General features: G+C 40.3%; 1 protein-coding gene across 8 annotated transcripts in view; it reads right to left on the reverse strand.

Annotated features, from left to right (window-relative positions):
- Window positions 1-810: 810 nt before the first annotated feature.
- NRCAM (neuronal cell adhesion molecule) overlaps window positions 811-22951 on the reverse strand; it is a 208803-nt gene continuing 186662 nt past the window's right edge. For 5 of the 8 annotated variants that reach the window (XM_066591753.1, XM_066591755.1, XM_066591754.1 and 2 more), the window contains 6 exons: window positions 20806-20865; window positions 17072-17185; window positions 12345-12494; window positions 5911-6042; window positions 4269-4347; window positions 811-3242 (listed from right to left, as the gene is read on the reverse strand). In XM_066591753.1, the coding sequence (XP_066447850.1) occupies window positions 3005-3242; window positions 4269-4347; window positions 5911-6042; window positions 12345-12494; window positions 17072-17185; window positions 20806-20865 (773 nt within the window). In that variant the 3' untranslated portion in view covers window positions 811-3004. The remainder of the gene's footprint in view (window positions 3243-4268; window positions 4348-5910; window positions 6043-12344; window positions 12495-17071; window positions 17186-20805; window positions 20866-22951) is intronic. The other 3 variants (XM_066591757.1, XM_066591756.1, XM_066591761.1) reach the window with 1 other exon arrangement.

Here is a 22951-nt window from a genome sequence, read left to right on the forward strand (position 1 = left end):
ATCCCTAAAAAGTGTCTGGTCCTTTAGGTACAAAACAGCCTGGTGCTTAAGGGTTTAATAAACTTGTTACGTTGAATTAAGTGGTATGGCAAACACTAATTTTAAGGTACTAGAACATGCTGTTAACAAACCAGGACAGTATGGATATCATCCTGAAGTTCACAGGAGGTAGCTGAGGCTTTCAATTAAGAACAGCCAGTAAGACGGCAAGTTAGTGCACAAACTGTCAGGAAACTGATCCAGACATTCAGGGAAAATGGTAGTGTCCAGCATAAACCGAAACTTGGAGAACTGGATTCCCACCATTTTCCAAAGCCAGTCCCCTGGTGTTTTTCTGTGGAATCTTCATGAAAACAGCTAGCACAGCTGTCAACACATGAAGGTCGGAAATGCCGCTTGGACAGTTCTCGGTTTGTCCTGGACTCTGCCAGAAAATGTTTGCAAACATTGAAAAAATGACGGCACCTATCAAGTTCTGATGATAGTCTGCCCTTAAATCATGTATTCCATTACCCTCTTTCCATTGAATTTTCTACGGTAGAACCCAAAAAGGCTGCCAGGCACCAAAATTGTATCAAAACATTTTCCCTCGCTCATCTAAGCATCCTACACAGTTTGCTACATGTATCTTTTTTAATTCAGAAGATACTTCAGGTGTCTCTGACTTTTGAATCACCCTGTGGAGCTTCTTCAGATACCATCAACCAAAGGCTATGAAAACTGTGGCGGAAATCAAAGATCCCCCGACCTTACATTTTAAAGTGTCATTCCTATAAGAAGACATGTAAAAGGACACAATCACAAAGCAGCTGAAATTTGAATACATTTATTAATATACAAAATGTTTTTACACAAGAGAGTCTGCAGGTGAACCATGACATGCACAGCTTGTGTTAGCATGTGTTACTTGTCCGGAGGTCATTGATCAAGGACTAAGGCACAATTCTCATGCTCTCTTGTGTCAATTATAAAGCACAGCAGAGTCACAATATGAAGAATATGCTACCTTAAAGACGCAGACAGGTAATCCTGACAAGCAGACACATCTTTTGCTATATAAATTGACACAACACAGAATTATGTCACAGTGATTTCCCCTTGATAAAAGACCCTCACAGCCACCGATAAGCTATTGAAGTCTCTTTATCACCGGATACTGCCTAGTTGTGCTTTGAAATTTGAGTTGTACAATTTATTTGCGCTTCTCCAGGCCGCACTGAGACGTTAATACATGTTGCTGAATCCCAGGAGTTAAAGGGTTGATAGAGAATGTAAGTGAAGGAAGGGACAGGAGTGTATACACAGCTGCCAAACTTGTGCTTTATTCCTATAGTGTCTGAGAGGAGGAATGGCAAATGTAACATACTGGCACAAGTTAAAGAAGTCTGCAGTAAATACAATAGTTCACTATGTCATCTCACAGCAAAACATATGCATTTAAGTAGATGCCTTGAAAATACCACGCACTCCGCTTGCTAGATCTCTTCTTACACTGTACGACGTAACCTTTGCTTTATTTCTCTGTAACATCTACAAGCATAGAAGCATCTAATCTTTCTGTATATTTACAAATTGAACAAAATATCTACATATAAAAGCTCACTTAAAATTAAACTTGATGCAAGTTATGAAAATGCAATATATTGGCAAATGAAACTGAGCATTGCTTCAACCATAGGCTGTTATATAATTTCATAGGAAGCTAAACCACAGTATTGGAATAGTTTAACGTAGTCACGATAAATAGCTTTTGTCACATGTGGCATCCATCCATTCTACCAATCATTGAGAGGAGCGTTCTCTTTTGCAGAATTTCATTCTGGTTTTTTTTGTTCTTTAGCTCGAATAGGATGTGAAGTAGATATTTGTGTACAAGTCCCAGTGAGAAACAGATGGGCTCATTTATAAGCGATATATGGATCTCAGTGCATGCTGTGCTTTCATTTCTCAGTGTGATCAAGGTTTGTGCTATGCGCACATAGCGATGTCAGTAAACAATGGACCTGCAGCAGCATATAGACAATTTCATTTTACAATAGAGATTTTTTTTTTGTTCCAATAATTCTCTTATAACGTCTTTTATCATTTACACAATTTACATTTTTGGCAAAAAAAATGATACTGTAGCTCGTCAGTCTTGATTTTCCTGTGCCAACATACCCAGCAGAGCAGTGCATCGTGGAATGCATATCAAATAAAGGCACTGAACAATATGTAGGGGGGGTTTATGAAGCCAGTCGGTCTTCCAGTGTCCCCTCAGTGACTATGAAAAATACAAATCCCAGAATGCATTGCAAAGCTAATCACTTTATGGAATCTATACAGCCTGATTTCTATACGGTGTACAAAATACAACACTTTACGTAGAATACTTTATAAATTGAAAAGGCTATAAAAATCATGGGAGCAAATAGCATATATTTGGGTCTGAGTAAGCATCAGCAAATGCAAGTGTCATACTTCAATTACTTAGCCGCCATATAGATATAGTTATGTTCTCGTCTTTTAGAAAGACATGGTAGTGTATACAATAAAGTCACCAACTGCATCAGCAATGTCCACATAGACATTGAGGTTCTACACACTGTCACACTACTATAATACTGACAAAGCAAACAGACTCTATACTCAGGTGTCTGATCAAGGACTGCAGAACAAAAGGACCAAACCATGGCTTACATACACCGGTTGGAAAGTGAAATGTGGATCATTTCATGCATTACAGGTTCAGAAAAGAAACAGGACTTTAGGCTTACTTCATTTTGCTACATTGTAGATTCTGTGCATGTTTCTGCACACGGTAGAAAAACAATACACCCTGAACAAAAAGATGAACATGTTGTACCATTACACCGACATCCAGTACCACTTACAAGAGCTTGCATTTAGAAAGTACTGTTCAACGTATGAATATCTCTATGTTGTATGGACCATTGAATGAAAGCTGAGTGCATCGAATGGAACGTGGCAGCTTGCAAAAGAGAATATGACCACTTAATGATGACTAAACAAAGGAATTCATGGCATTGACAGGAGATGGAGCCTCGGAACTTTCATTGCCTTCTACGGGTTCTTTTTCTTTTTTGCCACTATATTGTCCAATGAAGGAGCCATCTTCGTTAAACTGCCCGTTGACTCCCTCACCATAATCCACTAAACTGTCATCACTGTCTTCTTTTTTCACAGTTCTGTCTGACGGGGTCCGGCTTCCTTTTTTAAGTGGTTTGTGGTCCTCTGCATCACTGGTAGAGAAAGAAGTTTAGGAGTTTAAGAATACAGTACTTACGTATTGCATATAATGAATCCACATGCATATTACAATTTCCAACAATCAGGCTTCTACAATAGCACTGGTCAGATAGCACAAACATGCTGCAGCCCGTTGCAAAAATTGACCAGGTTGCTATGGATTACTGCATATATGCGACATCTGCAAAAAGGTGAGCTATGATTATGGCCTGATTATTAGAAAACTTGTGCCTGCAAGCTCAAAGCGGGACATAGTAAGGAATGATTTTTTTCTAAAGCTCCCTAACTCTGATCCTTATTGATTGTGTAATGCCAAAATACTGTATAGTTTTATTTCTGGGAGTACACATGTGTAAGTGTTTGCTGAAGGGAAAGTTGTAGGTACAATATCAAGCTTTTTATAAGTCACTGTAATGTAGGGTTGGAAATGTCCAATCTTACCTTTCAAGTAACCTACATATTCCATAGAAAAATAAAGAAAAGATAATCACCTAAGGAGAAGAAATTGGCAATATCTATCATAAGAAACATCTTTTATTAAAGGGGTATTCCCACAAAAATCATTTATCACTTATCCACAAGATTCACTTCTATGGGAAGTATACCTCTTGACTATCTCCATAGAGTGATGTACCAGTGCTCCATTAACCGGGTGGACTCGGGGTGTGCCGTTTTCATTATTGTGGGGGTTCCAGCTATCAGACCCCCAGCAATTAATCATTATAAATTATTTTCATGGAGTAAGCCCTTTAAGAAATACACTGTATTTATCACTGGTTTTGCGTTGTCAGTCTGATGCTTCATTATCAGTGCACATACTACTCTAATGTAACTTGTATAGTGATATTCCTGAAAACATTGCTGTTCATCAAGTTGTTGTTTAAGTTAAATTTTCAGTATCTAGTAGTTTTGCCCATAATAAAAGCTATTTGCCATTGAAATGTTTTTGCCATTTTTCAGCAGTCTCTTGATAAGGCTCAAGGTAAAGACCAATATTTCTGTCTTAAAAAATTCAGTACCTGTATTCACCAAATGTTCCATCATCCTCTTTCATGGGCTGTATTTCAGGGTCCGCATGGGCATCTTCCTTTTCTTTAACTATGACATAAAACACATAATGATTTGGCTGCACCAAACATGACTTATTTTGTCTTTCTTTTCTGCCATTGAAGTTGCAATTTGGGGCGAGCCGGTTTTGGAGCAGGAGACGAGCATAAACAAGTAACAGGACTTAGACATATACTGTAGCATCTATATAAATTATAAGTAGTTGAAAGGTAGGGATGAGCGAGTATACTCGCTAAGGCACTACTCGCTTGAGTAATGTGCCTTAGCCGAGTATCTCCCTGCTCGTCCCTAAAGATTCAGGGGCCGGCGCAGCTAACAGGTGAGTTGCGGCGAGAAGCAGGGGAGAGCGGGCGGGAGAGAGAGATCTACCCGCTCTCCCAGCCCTGCGCCGGCCCCTGAATCTTTAGGGACAAGCGGGGAGATACTCGGCTAAGGCACATTACTCGAGCAAGTAGTGCCTTAGCGAGTATACTCGCTCATCCCTATTCAAAGGGCAATTCCATACTTAGGAAGTAACTGGCAGCTGGCTCACAATCTGCAATGTTTATAAAACTAGTGTCCAAAGCTAGGCATCTGATAAACCAGGCAAGCTGATAAGAATGGTCCATGATAACATAAAGACATCAATATATTTATACTAAAATGTTCTTATGAAAAAGAATCAGCAGATGTATAAAGACTTTCTGTCTGCATGCAGTAAAAGGGCTCAGTCACACAACAGCTGCGGGCGCGCATAAGAGGCACGCACGGAAAGCGCTTCTATAGGAACTAATATACTCCCTCCACCTCTTCCCTCAGCACTGGAATTCCAAGGGATTTCCCCATAACAGGGAGAGATAGGGGGGCAGGGTTACAGGGCTCCCATGAGGGTTTCCCCTAGAGCGGGGATAGAGCTAGAGGGATCCACCTTAAGCCACGCCCCTCTCATGTTGCAATGGGGAAAATCCCAGGGAGGCGACATCTAGCACCGTCTTCACTCTAGCCCTACTCCTTTCTCTCAGCTATGGGGATATCCCTCGGGGATCCCCTGTAGCCCCACTCCCTCTCTCCCTGCACTATGGGGATACCCTTTGGGATTCCCATAGCAGGGAGAGAGAGGGGCTATGGGTTACCCCATAGCAGTGAGAGAGACATGGGCTATGGGGGATTAACCCATAGCAGGGAGACACAGAGCAGGACTATAGGGGATTAACCCATAGCCCTGCTCTCTCTCCCCTTGCTATGGGGAAATACCAAAGCCCTGTGGGGCTTCTTCTCTCTCTACTCCTGGAGCAGTTGCGCTTTTAAGCGCAGCTGCTCCAGTGAATGGGCATGAAGCATGGGCATGAAGCTAAGGTCTTCTGCGCATGAAACATTGCCTGTTCATGCAACTTTTAGTGTAGGCGCACTTTCTTTGCACAGCAATACTGCGCTAAAACAGCAGCTTCAAAAGATTTTCCCTTTTACTCTCTCAGTATACCTCATTCTGCCATATTTTGGTGAGTCAGTCTTGTCATAAGGACATTGTCTCACTATCCACATCAATTCTCACTTCCATAAAGTTATAATAATATATGTAAATTTGCAGAGTAAAGAAAAATCTTCCTGTCTTACCTGGATATTTTCCACCTTTATTTCTTCGGATAAAACAAACAATCAGCAGAACTAAAATAAGGAGGGCTACAGCACACATCAGGCCAATAAACCATCCCTGGGTAGCTATGTCAACTTGTCGACTGGCCATGGCTGAAAATTCAAATGACAGAGTTTTAATATTTAAAACAAAAGTTTGGACTTTGTCCAAAGTAACTAAAGAGATAAAAACAATAGTCAGATCAGAAAAAGAACAAACTGCCATTTTCTCTTTGTACAGGGAAACATTTCAAATAGCTATCAATGTGCTCCCCAGCAAATGCAAAATGTTACAAAAAGTACTAACCGAGCAACATAAAAACACATGACATGTAATAAATACAACCAAACCTATAACACAAATACACAATCCACTGACTGCCATGTACTATTCCATTTAGGCTATATAGTTCATAAAAAGATTATGATAGAATGTCATGTTCATCACAAGTCTGTTGTACAGCTACTTTGTAAGATTTCTCAAAACATGTACCTAAAAAATAAGCTCAGAAAGTATTTTAATACATACATACAGCACTGACTAAAGTATTGTCATTTTTATCAGAATACTACAACACTCCACTGTCATAAAGTAGTTAATGACAAGACTGATTTATACAACTTAACTTCTCTCTTCCAAAATGTTACCCGCTTGTATGAATTTGCCTATATGTCTCAGAAAGTGCCACTGAGTAGATGCATTAGGGCATGTTAAGCCTTTGCAATCTAATTTTGGATTCAGGATTTCCTAGGGGGCCTTCTCTTTCTGCCATTATAGAATGGCGCCATCTGCTGGCTAGAGTACTGCGGTATGGGACATGATGGAGAGGCCCCCGACAACAGAGCGGCAAGTAATATACAGTAAGAATACCCTGCCGGATGTCTTCCGACAACGGAGCTGTACAGCCTTCAATCAGAATGTCTTCAGACGTCAGACAGTGGATTGGAAAGGATTAATATGATGAACAGAATGCCCACTGTAGAGGTTTGTAAACCATAACCCTCAAAGTTTCAATCTCAACATTATTTCATCGGTATAGAACAGCATATATTATTGTACTGGAAATAGTAAGAAGATACCAAAGACCTGTCAGAATTCTGGTTAACTTTGTGCCAAAATCTGGCGTACATGCCCGGCATCAAATTTATTGTCTGCTTAAGGTACTATTTGTCCCCCACTAGACAGTTTTTAAAATTACGTAGAAAAAGCAGCGCAGCAAAATGGAGTCTTAAAATACGCCAAAAATTGTGCCATATTGGACTAAAGTAGACCAACCACAGAGGTAGCGTAAGAATAGTATCCAACATCTCTAGCAAGATGCACTATTGCACAGCCACTGTGATAGATTTGGTGCATGTTCTGCCTGCCTGGACTAGTTTTAAGCAGTCTTAGTTTAAGGCAGTAGTAATAAATCCCCCCCATTGTGTACAGTATGTCTTACAGCCCCTTCTACACAAAACAAGTCTTCAAATTATGACTACTCAACAGTTATTAACTACGGTACTGTACTTTCATGCATTCATCCAAACTAACCACAGGTGAAAATGTACATGTGTATTTAGCATATTAATTATGAAAAGTAAACTCTAGTAGACACTGTGTTAGATAAACAGTTAATGTCTGTATAATTATCTCTACATAGTAAGGTGCAAGGGTTTATTGTATTTCATCATGACTGCTACCAGTCCACCTATCCACACATATTGTAAATACTGCCAATGGTCAGTCATACATCTGAGCCAAAGAGTTGCACATCTTTAAACCTTTGCTAACCAAGGCTAAAAGAACCTTAAAGGGGTTGTCCCGCGCCGAAACGTTTTTTTTTTTTTCAACCCCCCCCCCGTTCGGCGCGAGACAACCCCGATGCAGGGACTTAAAAAAAAAACGCACAGCGCTTACCTGAATCCCCGCGCTCTGGTGACTTCTTACTTACCGGTTGAAGATGGCCGCCGGGATCTTCTCCCTCGGTGGACCGCAGGGCTTCTGTGCGGTCCATTGCCGATTCCAGCCTCCTGATTGGCTGGAATCGGCACGTGACAGGGCGGAGCTACATGGAGCCGGCATCCTGCACGAGCGGCCCCATTGAGAAAAGAAGAAGACCCGGACTGCGCAAGCGTGGCTAATTTGGCCATTAGACGCCGAAAATTAGTCGGCTCCATGGAAACGAGGACGCTAGCAACGGAGCAGGTAAGTGAAAAACTTCTTATAACTTCTGTATGGCTCATAATTAATGCACAATGTATATTACAAAGTGCATTAATATGGCCATACAGAAGTGTATAGACCCACTTGCTGCCGCGGGACAACCCCTTTAAGGCTGGGTTCACACAGAGCGGATTTGCCACAAAAATTCTGTACGGAATTTCACTGCGTCAAATCCGCCTGCGGCTGCTAATCCCAGTATTAGCCAGCCATGTGGACGAGATTTGTCAAAAATCTCGTCCACACAGGACGGCCAATTCGTCGAGGCAAAACCGGCGCTGCGGCGCGGATACCCTGGCTGCAGCATGTCTATTTTTATTTTCTTCTGTTGCGGCCACGCTGCGGGAAAGCATGTGGCCAAGCGGCTTCAAAACCCATGGCTAAGTGCCGCAGGTTTTGAAGCTGCGCTTTCCCAGCAGAAATCTTGCGTTTTTTTTGCTGCGGCCAAACCGCGAGATTTCCGGCAGGATTTCACCCAGTGAGAACCCAGCCTTATAGCTTGAGTACACCCACTTTTGTTGCCCCTTTTCTTTTTTAGTGCATTCTTTATAGCCTACATAATGTTTGGGCCACAGTATGTTTCTAATGGTTTTGTAGCTCCTGGACCCCAGTGCATAAGCTGGACCACAGGCTAACTCTCAAACCATCATGTGCAAATACATCATAATGTGAAGCATTTATACACATTACACAAATGAAATGTCTCCAGTGACTACATTATTACACAATCCTCATGAAATCTCATCACATCTTTTGCTGATTAGCAGCACTGGTGGCCTATAACCTCACCAATGGCCCATCCCAGAGGTGATTACAACCTTCGCACAACCGAAAAGTACTTCACTGCTTTCAAAGTACCCGAGAAAGGGATGAATTACAGCAAAAGATGTTTGTTGAAGAAGTTGGTAACATGAGGTTATTTATCATGCTCATCTAATTACACCCCAAACCATGTCATGTTTGGTCAAGATAAATTACAGTATATACATTATATATATATATATATATATATATATATATATATACACACACACACACATATATACACACACATATTATATATATATAAATAATTCAGATTCCACAAAAGCCTGACACCCAATATTTGAGCTGTGTTACGAAGACAGAATTATACGATAAGTATAATTTAACGTCAAGTTAAAGTGCAACATTTCAGTTGTATCAAAAAGTACCCAACATAAGATTTAACGTGAAGCTCGTCCAGAGCTGCATACAATATATACCATGTGTAAAAGGAAGTGCATGCTTGCCTTCTGCTGCTTAGTCTATTTCTAGGTCCATATGTTTGATAATCCTGCAGGAAATGTATGTATTCTATTTTTTTTTAAATGTGCCTTATCCCAATGTGTATGATGGAATAGGGAAAATTTCAGTTCACACTTGTCAATCTCTTGAAAGGAATATGTCACCTAGATTTTTCTTGTATGACACCAGTGAAACATATTGCCTTCTTATAATCTGTTTTGATTTTCTGATTGTAGATTTCTCTTTCTATTTTTGGTACACATTAATCAGAGCAGCCATCTTGCCTGAACTGCTGCTCTGCTTTGGTAAAAACAGTTCAGGGTTTTGCTTTAAAGGGGTTATATAAACAAAAAAAATGGGAGTCTACTCATTGAATCCTGAGATGTTCTGTGAGCTGTCCACATCACGCTTTACCTATTGTCAGTGCTTGTCTCCAGCTTTATTACAATTGCATTAAACCAATATTAAAAAAGGCAATTTTTAAAGGGGTTGTCCAGTTAGAAAATCACTTATAAAATCACATCACTTAAAACAATAAAACAAATAAGTATAAGCCCTCCTCAGCCCCAGCGATGCAGTGTTGCAGCCCTACAATTTACTTGTTGATAGCGGAAATAAGGTGACTACCGCCTGCCAAGCAAAGGCCGCAGCATCACTATTCCGAACTCCTGGCATCATAGTGCCCAGGATGTAATTGGCAGGCAGTGATCACCTGACTTCTGCTGTCAACAGAGATCAAATGAATTGCGGCACTGCAGCTGTGGATCACTGAGGCTGAGGAGGGCAAGGAGCCGTTTGTCTTATTGTTTTAAGTGAAGTGGATCCAAATTTTAAAAATGAATTTCTCTGGACAACCCCTTAAAGATAAAACTTGAATTACACAGGTCAGAAAGATTTTTCGAAGACGAAAAATCAGAAATCAGTACTTTTTTTTATAAAACCCATACAATTGAGTTGACAAGTTTGTGTCTCTGAAAATTAACAAATTCATGTTAACAGATTAGGTCATGTAGACAGCTGTATGATGGATGTGTTATATTTATACAGTATCCACAGGCTGCTAGACCCCTTCAGTACCTTCTGTGGGCCTACAATTTTGTGAAATGGCACATACAGGGTTGTGTCATGCTTAAAACCTCATTTACACGCAAAGATGATCACTCAAAATTCATTCAAAACATAGCTTGAATTACAGTTTGAGCGATTATTTTGTATAAACTACTAATGGGCACTAACGCCCATTAGTAGCTTATTAGCTTAACTTGCATGCAAATGAGCCTCCCTTCGCTGTATGCAGATAACAGCTAGTGATCTGTTATCTGCATACAGCTCTGTTGTTCTCCCGCTGAAAACAATGTTATCAGCGCCCCCGTGGAAAATCACAGCATGTGGTCCCTGCTATCAGCTGGCAGGCCAAATGATGGTTTTATGCTGAACTAAAAATCATTGTTTAGCCAGAACGCAAACGATGGTAGCATTTAAACGCAACGATTATCGCTCAAAAGCCATCGTTTGAACAAATTTTGAGCAATAATCGTTGCATGTAAATGGGCCTTTACTGGATAATTACTTCAAATTATGTTAATGTACTGAGTTCCTATTGTAATCTAAGGCCCCTATTAGACACAACGAGAATCTCATGATTGAACTTATGCCAAAACAAACGAGCTGGTGATATCATCTGCTTGTTTGGATTCAGGCAGCTTGTTTAGACTGCATGGTTCTCGTTAAGGATTGTGCAGTTCTTGTTCATTTATCACATTCCTTGCGCCACAAGCTAATGAACAGACGCAAATTTTTAGGCCGGCTGCAACTGGATGAACGAGAATCGCACGTTTCTTGCTTGTTGTTCAGTCCTTGGCTCGCATTTAAACTGGACGATTATTGCTCAATTTTGCTCGTTTGAATGCTTTTCTGAACAATAATTGTTCCGTGTAAAAGCACCATTAGATATAAAGCAGGGAAAATATTTTTTAATCTCTATTTTGAAAGAGAATAGTTTTTTTCCCCCATGTGTCCAAGAACGGTTCTGTGTGATGTGTTTGTGGGAGGATTAAACCCACAGCTTTACACCTATCTGGAAACCTATCCAGAGCATTACATCTATTCCAGCAAGACTGCACACTACTACCCATTGTCTCTGGCTCGATATGCTTTCTAGTTATTCTGTGTGAATTAGCAAAAATACAATGTATGTAGGAACTGCATATGGAAAATACCAATTAACATGTTGACGTAGTTGATATAACATTTTAATATCAGTAAGAGAATCCTGAAATTGGAACATCATCACTAGTCTTGGTCCATACTGTACATACTTACAGTTGACAAACTATCAAAATACTAACGACCAACTGTCCGTCCGTGAGTGAGTTACATGCTATGCCACTAATCACATAACAATGACGTCATCACAGGTCCTGTAAGTACACGGCTGCTGTCCGGTTAGGTGTTCGTTAGTATTCCATAGCAACTGAGGCTGCAGGGACTTAGTAGGGGATGTAGTCCGCCCGTAACCTGCACATGGATGAAGGACCTATGATGACGTCACCACCATGTGATCAGGGGCGAAGCATGAGAGTGACATCATCACAGATCTGTCATCTCAAGTGCTGTGCTGCTTGTGATTCCTGTTGTATGGGATGATGATTGTATGTAGCAGAGCTCTATGTGATATACATGTAGCAGTGCTGTGTGTGTGTGTGTGTGACGTGCATGTAGCAGAGCTCTGTGGCGTGTTGCACCACCAGAAACATTGGTACTATAATTTCCTTATAATTACTAGTACAATATAAACACACAAGAAAGATGTAACTTTTCATCAACTGTCTTTTCCTTGAACTTATCAGTGAGAGTTCTAAGCATGATTGCTTTTGCCTTCCACCAACATGGAGTTTTCCCTGGGAGATTTATGTGAGGCACATGAGTTGCTGCACAAATGCCTCACCTGGACCTGTCTGAAAAGTTTCTTCTGAATACAAATCTGTATGATCATCAGAATAAACTTGAACTTTATATGATGTTCCAGGAGATAAACCCTTTAATACAAAGGCGCTCCGAGTACCATTTATAGTTTCCTCTTTCCAGTCTTCTTTGTCTAGAAGAATTTCAGACAACATAGGAATAACTTATTTCATTATCCATAGTCACGGCTTCCAGGTTCTGGTCAACTGTACTACAGTAGCATGCAGGGAAAACTTTATAGTTATACATTATAAGGCCTTAGTCAGACGGGCGTTTCTTCGCGCGATTTGCGCATGCGTCCGGCGATTTTTTAAAACCATTGCTTTGCAATGGTATCGGACACATGAGCGCTTTTTATGTGCTCATCCGATAAATTATAGAACAGAAATCGCAGATCGCACCTATCTGCGATTCCTGTTCTCTTCTCTATATGCGCTCAATGGGGCCGGCGGCAGCAGCGCCGACCCCATTGAGAACATATAGAAGACAAATCATTCTTCTCTGCCACAGCTGTAACAGCTGTGGCAGAGAAGAACGATGTTTGCCCATTGAATTCAATGGAGCCAGCAATACAGCCGGCTCCATTGAAAGCAATGGGCTGCCGGCGTGCGCGGGATGAATTGTCGGGAAGGGCTTAAAGGGGTTCTGTCATTACAATCTGTATTTTTTTTCTCCAGTAAATCTGCCCCGCTGGCACAACCTGTGGTAAATAACACATACAAAACGTTTTTTTCAGAAGTAGTACTTACCTAGGCTCCATTTTTCACCTCCATGCTCTGTTTACATCTTCAGCCCCTCCTGCTAGGAGGTCATCTCCCAGCACCCCTTGCTGTGCTGACCACTTCCGCCCTCACAAAGCTACTTCCGCCCATCCAGTGCAGTGAATAGTCCTGCCTGCAGTCTACCAAAATCTGCTAGTGTTTCTCCCTGGGTCTCTGAACACCCAGAGTTTCCCAAGGGCCTCCAGATCTTCCCTGCAATCTCACAGTAGCCACTCACTGTAGTCACTCAAAGCAGTCACTCATAGCAGTCACTCATAGCAGTCACTCATAAAAATCACTCACAGTAGTCACTCCACATGGTAAAAACAGGAATATTCCCCATGCAATGTATTGTATGAGTGTATGTATATATACATTTATCTATGCGTATATGTATCAAGATGTGTGTGTATAGATATATGTATGTATGTGTGTGTGTGTATATATATATATATATATATATATATATATATATATATATATATATATATACACATACATACACACACACACATATAATATGTATAGTAATATATCTACACACTGCATAGGACATGTACGTTCCACGCTTACACCCATGTGCGGCTGCCCTCAGAGAGACAAAAAAGTGCACAAAAGTGTGCGCAACTGCACTTACATCTGTATAAAGCTGGTCTTATTGTATGTATATATGTATGTCCTGTTGTACCGCCTCTAGCTTGGATACAAGATGTGATACAGGGGGCATGCAGGCTCTAGTACCCTGTTGTACCACCTCTAGCTTGGATACAAGATGTGATATAGGCGGGCATGCAGGCTCTAGTACCCTGTTGTACCACCTGTAGCTTAGATACAAGATGTGATACAGGGAGCATGGAGGCTCTAGGACCCTGTTGTACCGCCTCTAGCTTGAATACAAGATGTCATATGGGGAGGCATGGAGTCTCTAGTACCCTGTTGTACCACCTGTAGCTTAGATACAAGATGTGATACGGGGAGCATGGAGGCTCTAGTACCCTGTTGGGCCACCTCTAGCTTGGATACAAGATGTGATATGGGCGAGCATGGATACTCTAGTACCCTGTTTACTACCTCTAGCTTGGATACAAGATGTGATACAGGCGGGCATGGTGGCTCTAGTATCCCGTTGTACCAACTCTAGCTTCGATACAAGATGTGATACAGGCAGGCATGAAGGCTCTAGTATCCCGTTGTACCACCTCTAGCTTGGATACAAGATGTGATACGGGTGGACATGGAGGCTCTAGTACCCTGTTGTACTACCTCTAGCTTGGATTCAAAATGCGAAACCGACGGGCATGGACGTTCTAGGACCCTGTTGTATCGCCTCTAGCTTGGATACAAGACGTGATATGGGTGGGCACGCTGCCACTTGGGATGCATTATGCATTGACACTTGGGGGTCAGGATAACAGCATGCTGACAATAGAGGGCAATGTATAGCTTTATGTCTTTGGTGATGTTAAATTCATTCTCTGTGGCTGATTTTACACAAGTGAGCACTATATCAGCCCGAGAAACTCAAACCAATATCTTGCATGGCAAATATGCGAGTGTGTCTGCCAGTGCAGTGCGCCTTGTAAGAACATTGCATTGTGATGTGCGTATGTGTGTAAAATATATACACATACATACACACATACATATACAAACACACACACACCGCTGTAGGAGCAACTGTAAGAAACAAAATAAATGGTGGGAATACGGCGGCCGCCTGATCTTTCACGCACATAGTATTCATAGGGGAGGTCCTATATTTTCTCGGTCAAGTATTAACGAGAGAGAAACCACAGTAATCATAGGCTTAGTTTTGTCCCAATATACGGCCATGACAATCATGGCCGCATAAGGGAAGAAAATTACATTCGCCTGAAACCGCCATATACACACACACAGACAAATAAAGCTAGATAGATATATGTGTGTATATACACATAAACATATAGATGAATAGACGCGGATGGATAGACGGGCAGACGGATAATTACAGACGGATAGATGGATAAATACAGATGCATAGAGAGATAAATGTAGACGGATAAATACAGACGGATAGACGGATAAATACAGACGGATAGACACAGACGGGTAGACAGATACAGATAGAATATATATGCATATAAATATATATATATATGCATATATGCTTTTTATATATATACTTTTATTTTTATATATATATATATATATATAAAAAGCATATATGTGTGTGCATATATGTATATATGCATATATATATGCATATGCATATATATATATATATGCATAAATATATATATATATATATATATATATATATACACATATATATACACATATATGCATATATACATATATATATACACATATATGCATATATATATATGCATATATATATATGTATATATGCATATATATATATATATGCTTATATATATATATATGCATATATGCATATATGCTTATATATATATATATATATATATATGCTTATATGCAGAAGCTTGCATTTCCATTGGCTAATAGAAATATATTCTGCCTGACAACAGTGTCAGGGATACATTTCTATTGGCCGAGAGGCAGCAGAAGCTTGCATTTCCATTGGCTAATAGAAATGTATTCTGCCTGACAACAGTGTCAGGGATACATTTCTATTGGCAGAGAGTGTGTACGTGTAACGTGCTCCCAGGCGAGCGCGCCGCAGACTCGCGCATGCGCAGTCGTGTGCCGCTGTCTCGCGCGTGCGCAGTCGTGCCGTTGTCTCGCGCGGCTACCTTCATTCCGCGCTTCCTCACAAGACAATGTACGCACACGTCACTAGTGACGTATGCGTACATTGACCTGAAGGAAGCGGAAGGTAGGCAGTGTACGCTTTTTGACCGGATGGAAGAAAATCGGGTGCTGGAGGTCACGTGACCGAATTGACAAGCGGCTCCAGGAGAAGATTTGGGATAAGAAGAAGAGGTAAGCAGGCTGCCTGGGGAGCAATAGGTAAGTATAAAATTTTTTGTTTTTAATGACAGAACCCCTTTAAATATATAAGCCCTTCCCTGCAATTCATCCAGAAAAGTGTTAAAATAAAAAAAATATACATACTCACCTGCTCCCGGCAGCCGGAGTTCCGCGCGGCCGGCCTGCAGTGGGTGTGAAGGGGGTGTGAGTCAGACCTGCCCCCTGATTGGCTCAGTGCTGAGCCAATCAGGGGGCAGGTCTGACTCACACCCCCTTTACACCCACTGCAGGCCAGCCGCTGGGAACTCCGACTGCCGGGAGCAGGGGAGTATGTATATATTTTTTATTTTAACACTTTTCTGGATGAATTGCAGGGAAGGGCTTATATATTTAAGCCCTTCCCGACAATTCATCCCACACTCGCCCGCAGTGCATTGCTTTCAATGGAGCCGCTGTATTGCCGGCTCCATTGAATGCAATGCGCTGGACAGCTCCGGCCCGTTTCTAATGAAACGCGGCTAGGAGCAGATTTTCGGGCGATTTTCGGGCACCGGTCACGCGATTTGCGGATGCGCATCCATCATGTGATCCGCAAATCGCGCGAAAAAACGCCCGCCTGACTAAGGCCTAATACTGAATTTGAAGTTATTGGTCCACCTGAACAGGATTCAATCATACAGATTTAGAGTAAATTAATTTTAGTTAATCAAAATCAGTTTTACCCAATGCTACAGTTTACGCTTTTGGGTTAAATGCTTTATATTAAGAATAATAGACATGAAGGGACTTTCCTTTGTCTTGTGTTCAAAAAATGAAGAACACTCACAAAAGACCAATTCCCATTCAGTAAGGGGACCTCTAAGATACTCGTCCAAGGTTATTAACCTTTAAACATTAATTATGACATTCCATGATGCATACTTCAGCATATGTGGCATTATCCTAAAATGCACTCCGACTAGATTTTAAGGGGTCTTACATAAATCTAAGGGTATTTATCAAAATAGGTTCTTACTCAATTCTACATATTTAACAAAGAGCTTGGTATCTACGTTCTCAAAATTCCACACGACAACAGCTGATGTTTCCGCAGCAGTGATATTCTTGATCAGTGGAATAACTGGCTGAGCTAAACATTAAGTAAGAAGAAAAAAATTAATCTTTACACAACATTTCTACATTATAGCCATGCATCTCTACACAATATCCAATTTCTGGAGAATAAAAGATCTAATCATTTGTATAAGGCTATGTAGTCTGCTTCAATATTAAATCTCAAAACATCGAAACTCTAAGGCATTGTGCTTAATTAGCATCCATAAGATTATTAGTATTTGGTGAACAGAACACTAGGGCTACGCAGTAGACTTTACAATGGCAGCATTAAAGGGGTTTTCTGCTTTTATGTAAATAAAGGTTAATCATTGCCTAATGAAAAGTTCTGTATTTTCTAACATACTTTGTGTTTCAAAGACCTCATCCAGAGGACAGACTTGTTCTAATCATCTTGAACTGACAAGGGCACGACTTATCACCTGTGTCAGTAGTGTATGATCTGAGAACTAAATAAACTACAGTGCAGATATCTTTAAAAACCTCAAAGAATTAAAATACAAACTATATTAGAAAATCACATCATTTTTTTCAACCTCCTAATACATAATATGGCTCAAAGTTGTCATGAAATGTTTGGCCATAAGGTGATCAAGACGCCTTACGGAGTGGAAACGCGTCCTGTGTAGACATCTGACTGTTTTTATGTAGCACTTCATTCAATAAAGGCTTGTGGACACTATCTCTGTGAAGACAGCATTTTTCTGCATCTACTTATCTTTAAAAACCGCAAAGAATTAAAATATAAACTATATTAGAAAATCACATTATTTTTTTCAAGCTCATAATACATAAGTTGGCTCAAAGTTGTCATGAAATGTTTGGCCATATTTTTTTTCCTGTAATAATTCTACGTATGTTGTTACAGAAACTCACTTGCCCAAAAATGACATGAAATTCTACTGTGTTTCCCTAGGTTGAAGTTTTTTTTTAATTTTTCTATTTAACACAATAAATGAAAATTTATTTTATATCTCCAAAAATTAAGACTTGTGTTTACGTCATACTGCACACATTTTTCATTCTGTTCGAGGGCGCTTTCACATGACAGTTTTTATGTACAGTTTTTTGTGAGCCCAAACCAGGAGTGGAGAGAAAGTATAAATGGAAGGATTTGCAGTTCTTTCACATTTTGGACCCACTCCTACTTTTGGCTCACAAAAGACTGAATGCAGAAACTGTCATGTGAAAAAGCGCCCTTAGTCTAAGATAGGTTAGTCATATGTCCTGGATCAATAAAATATTGTGTTTTTTACTTTAGGACTTCTAACAGAGGCACTTTTACGTCACACATGTATATATGTTTCCATATTACTAAATACACTTGCATCTATTTAGATCCAATTGCCAAAACACTGCCATAATTATGGTTAAGCCTCATGCACACAACAGCATATAACAAAAGTTTTGGAAACAGCCAGATACAAAACCTGCCGGAAACAGAATTGTGACATGTTCCATCACTGGCCATGTTCTGAAGCTATTAATTCTGGACAAAGTTTCTAGGGAAGAATATGATGTCCTAACATGGAACCGTAGGAACTCTGTGTGAGCACCGCACAGGATTTGTGCATATGGCTTTGCCATGGTCATTCAGTTGATTAGTTTAGTAGACAATGAGATGCTAGTAACCCTGACAATGGTGTGCCTAAAAGTCTCAAGATCAAGTTAAGGGCCTCTAGTTTTGTAAGAACGTAGTAATGAGTTGTACAGTACATACTGGTGACATACTCTACTAATTTAGGGGATCAGTTATTCTGCTACTATTGTAGCTATTCTTCTGTCAGCATATTCTAAAAGGAGGCCAGGTATACCCTTTTGATCCGAACCCCCTAAAAGATTAACTGCACTTTTCTAAAACTCTTGACATGACATAGAGACATATGAAAAGTTTTGATCAGTTGGGATCCAGGTGCTGAAACCCCCCACTGATTAGTGAAATAAAGGGGCTGGTCTTGGCAAGTGAAGATGCACTCATAGACGTCTATAGAAGACATCTACAGACTTCTACGGCTGGTTGAGAGCTGTCAATGAACAGCCAAAGAGTAACAAACACAGCTAAAGGGGTACCGTGCTTGGGTGAGTGCTTCTTCCCCTTAATTTCAGCACCCAGACCCACTGATCAAAACTTTTGACATATCTCTATGACATGTCTAAAGTTTTACTATAGTGCAGTTACTCTTTAAGTCCTCTGTATATTGGCAGTTGCTAAGCTTACTGCTGTACCACACTGGGGTGGATCCACCAATCTATTTACACCAGTTAACTGGTGTATACAATTTCACAACTTTTGGTACATGCCATATTTGTGTCAATGTTTGTGACTTTGAGCTTTTCTCACCACTTCAAAAGGAGCAAGTAAGTGAAAGCTGCTTAGTGGTAGGGTGTAGCCTCCCATGGCCTGTCAAGATTTACTATAATTTTGGACCATAAACTAGAAGATATATGTTGGCATAGATTTCAATTGAGACGTAAGGGATGCACATAAATTATTAAGAGGGAAATTAGGGTGATGCACATGGATGATATTTCAGAAATAGCACCCATTCATTTGAATGGATGTATCACATTAGCTTTTTTTCTTTTTATTTGGATGGAATATCTGAGTAAGGAAAATCACAGCATGTCCTACTCCAGTCCAAATATTGGACGAAAACAGCATATGTACATGTGCGGAGTCCCGTACATCCGACAACACATAGACGGGATGTCCGTGCACTGTCCAATCAGAGTTGTGCCCGAGAATCTTGGGTGGAACTTTAAAATTGTCCATGAGCATATAAATTCTGGTGAATCAGTGGGACTACACAGTGGTGAGTTGACTTTTAATGATTTCCATTTGTTTTTTAAGACTGGTGTGTCCAATGCTCCAATATATGTGCTCCAATATGTTAACTTATATCTTCATTGCATGATATACTGCTGAAAGCTATCATCAGGCTTGGCAGCTCTTCTATCATTGATATGAAGTCCACATTCTGCTGTGCATTTTGAAGAGACGGGGAGCAGGTGCTATTACAGATTAATTCTAGATGTGCAGCTTCAGTATATTTCCTTCCTGGCACTAGAGTCCCATTTACAGTAGTAATTGGTAGCACCAATTTTCCCTAATATCTAAACTACAGGTTTGTATAGTTGGAGGTAATTGAGAAAAATATAAACTTCTACAGATATCATTAAATGTGGTTTTCATATTGCATTTCCATAGTATACAACACAGATATGACATGCACAGGCAGACTGCTATTTACATTAGTAACCACTGTCTATGGCTTTGATGTATACTTCACAGTCTCAATATATAAAGCTTAATCCACCAAAGAGAGAAAACCTGTACACTTCGATACTGGATGTACAGAATTATGGCACTGTATACATTTGACAAAACCCAGAGTGACAAGGGTTAGCCTGCTGTATACTTTATAGACTTTCTACGGGCAGTTAAAACAACCAACACCCTCCACTACCAATGTATAATTGTGGTAATAGGTCAACATTTTAACAGCAGCTGTCATGGCTGGATTCTACTCCATTTAGTGGATTTCACTTTTTGGCAATACTTTGCATGCATGCTATTTGCAGAACTAGTGCATATCTATCAAAGAATCTAGCACACGAGAAGAAGAAAGACAATACCCCTGAAGTGCGTCGGGTGGACAGTGTACATTACAGTGGAGGTGGCAAAAAAGGAATCTGCTGTTTATCCAGTACCAGCATGGAAAGAAGAGAGAAGCAGAAAGAGAAATGCACTTTATCAGACTTGTTGATGTCAATGAGTTCACACGCTTACCTGTTAATATACATACATATCCATGCAGTTCATGCTTATTTCAGTGAGGTAAAAGTGTTAGAAAGCTGTGAAGTGAATTATAACAGCTGCTATTACAGCACCTAGTCATGCATTGCATCGCTCTAATTCACCTACTGTCTCTAGTAGGAATGGCTAGTAGGCAATTGGAAGCATGGTTGCCACCTTTTATTGCTGTGAACTGCATTTGTATTCATAGTTATTACATTAAAATACAACATGGCAAATTAAATAAAAAATGCAGAGCACATACACCAAACTATTGTGATTACACGTGGATAGCAGAATACTGTATAGACTTGTGCTTCAATGTATATTCCCATTCACAGTATGGCAGGTAAATACTATTCACGCCATGAAAGTTACCCTGCTTGCTATTGGAGTATGTAATGAATACCACTGAGCGTGTTTCCTAAACACACAAGTCCCATAAGCATACATAATGATATCACTATAATTACTCGCTCATTTGCATGTGTTTTAATGAAAGGATTATATTTTTAATTAGTTATGGATTTCAGCAAGCAAATTAACTGAGCAGCGATAAAGGATGAGAACGAACAAACTGCAAAACAACAAAGGGTACACAGGCACCATGTCAAATTCTAGTGGTGTAATACTGTGTATATCATGGCACGCTGGACCAGTGGAGATTCACGCAAGACCAGCGCCTCTCCAGATTTTTCTTCTGGAGTCTCACAAGCAAGAATATGGCGATGTCTGCTCAAATCCATTCAAAATGTTACTCAATGTAGCTTTTATTTACCTCCTGAACCAGGTTTAATATTAAAACGAGTAATATTGAAAAGAATCTAATATATTGCTAAATCAGATGGCTACAGCCAGAAAATGACCTGGGCACAGGGAGCAAGCAATACATGACCCTTTAAAACCGCTACAATGTATCCACAACAGTGGCTGTAGCAGAATTTGCCAGTGCAGTAATCATGGCTACATGCGGATTTCGATGCAGAATTGCAGGCAGATTTAAGCCCTTTTGAGTTCTGCATCAAAGTCCGACCGCTAGCCATATGGATTTTGGTACAGAATTTTTTTGCAGGACCGCAAATTCCGCTGCATCCTAGTGGGATAATTCTGCCTGTGTGAAAGTAGCCTGAGAAGCTTTTTGAATGCCATTCCCTAGTTCCATTTACCAGGCTCATATGGAGAAGCACCAACATATATGCTTTTTCAGAGCTGCCAGTTTGATGAAATAAGCACACTTTTTGCATGTGAAAATGTCAATAACTGCAAACATGTAAAATCTTTGTCACATGATATTACAAAGAAATACCAAAGTTTGTTGCCCATACTGGGTGGCCATGGACAAGATAGGAGCTAGACTTGAATATGAGCTGTATGCTTTTACGTACGTGACTTCGTGAAGGGCTCTGCTCAGCTACTGGGTCCTGACCTGACTCCTGAACCTTCCCAGGCCACACATTGGCAAACCACACAACTCTCATATGCATTTTAACTTCATTGCCTACCCCTAACACCTTTAGCAAATATCACCCTAACCACCCCAAACAGGTCCAGTCAGATATATAGCACAAAATATATTGAAGGACAGATTCATTACTGTACAAGTCTGTATGAGGCTGCTTTCACACACGGGCTTTTGTGGCAGTTTTTTTTAGCCAAAGCCAGAAGTAGATCCAACAGGAAGGGGAAATAGAAGTTCTTCCTTTATATTTCCCATTCCTTATGAATCCACTTCTGGCTTGAGCTAAAAAAAAACCTTGCAAACTGAGTCTTTAGTAAACTTCCTCTAGTGTCTTAATCCTTGTTCACGGCTGTCATTCAGATCACTGCTTGAACAGTATAAATACTGATGCTTTCTACTCAAATATCTAGTAGAAACTTTTAGTTTAAATGGGTCTGTCCTGGTGGCGGATTGCCTTTAAGATGTTTTTTTGGAGAAAAAGGGACTGTTTTTTAAGCGAAATCTAGAAGTGGGTTAGCAATGAATGG

This window comes from Eleutherodactylus coqui, chromosome 2, assembly GCF_035609145.1.
Source record: "Eleutherodactylus coqui strain aEleCoq1 chromosome 2, aEleCoq1.hap1, whole genome shotgun sequence".
In the NCBI taxonomy this organism is placed as follows: domain Eukaryota; kingdom Metazoa; phylum Chordata; class Amphibia; order Anura; family Eleutherodactylidae; genus Eleutherodactylus; species Eleutherodactylus coqui.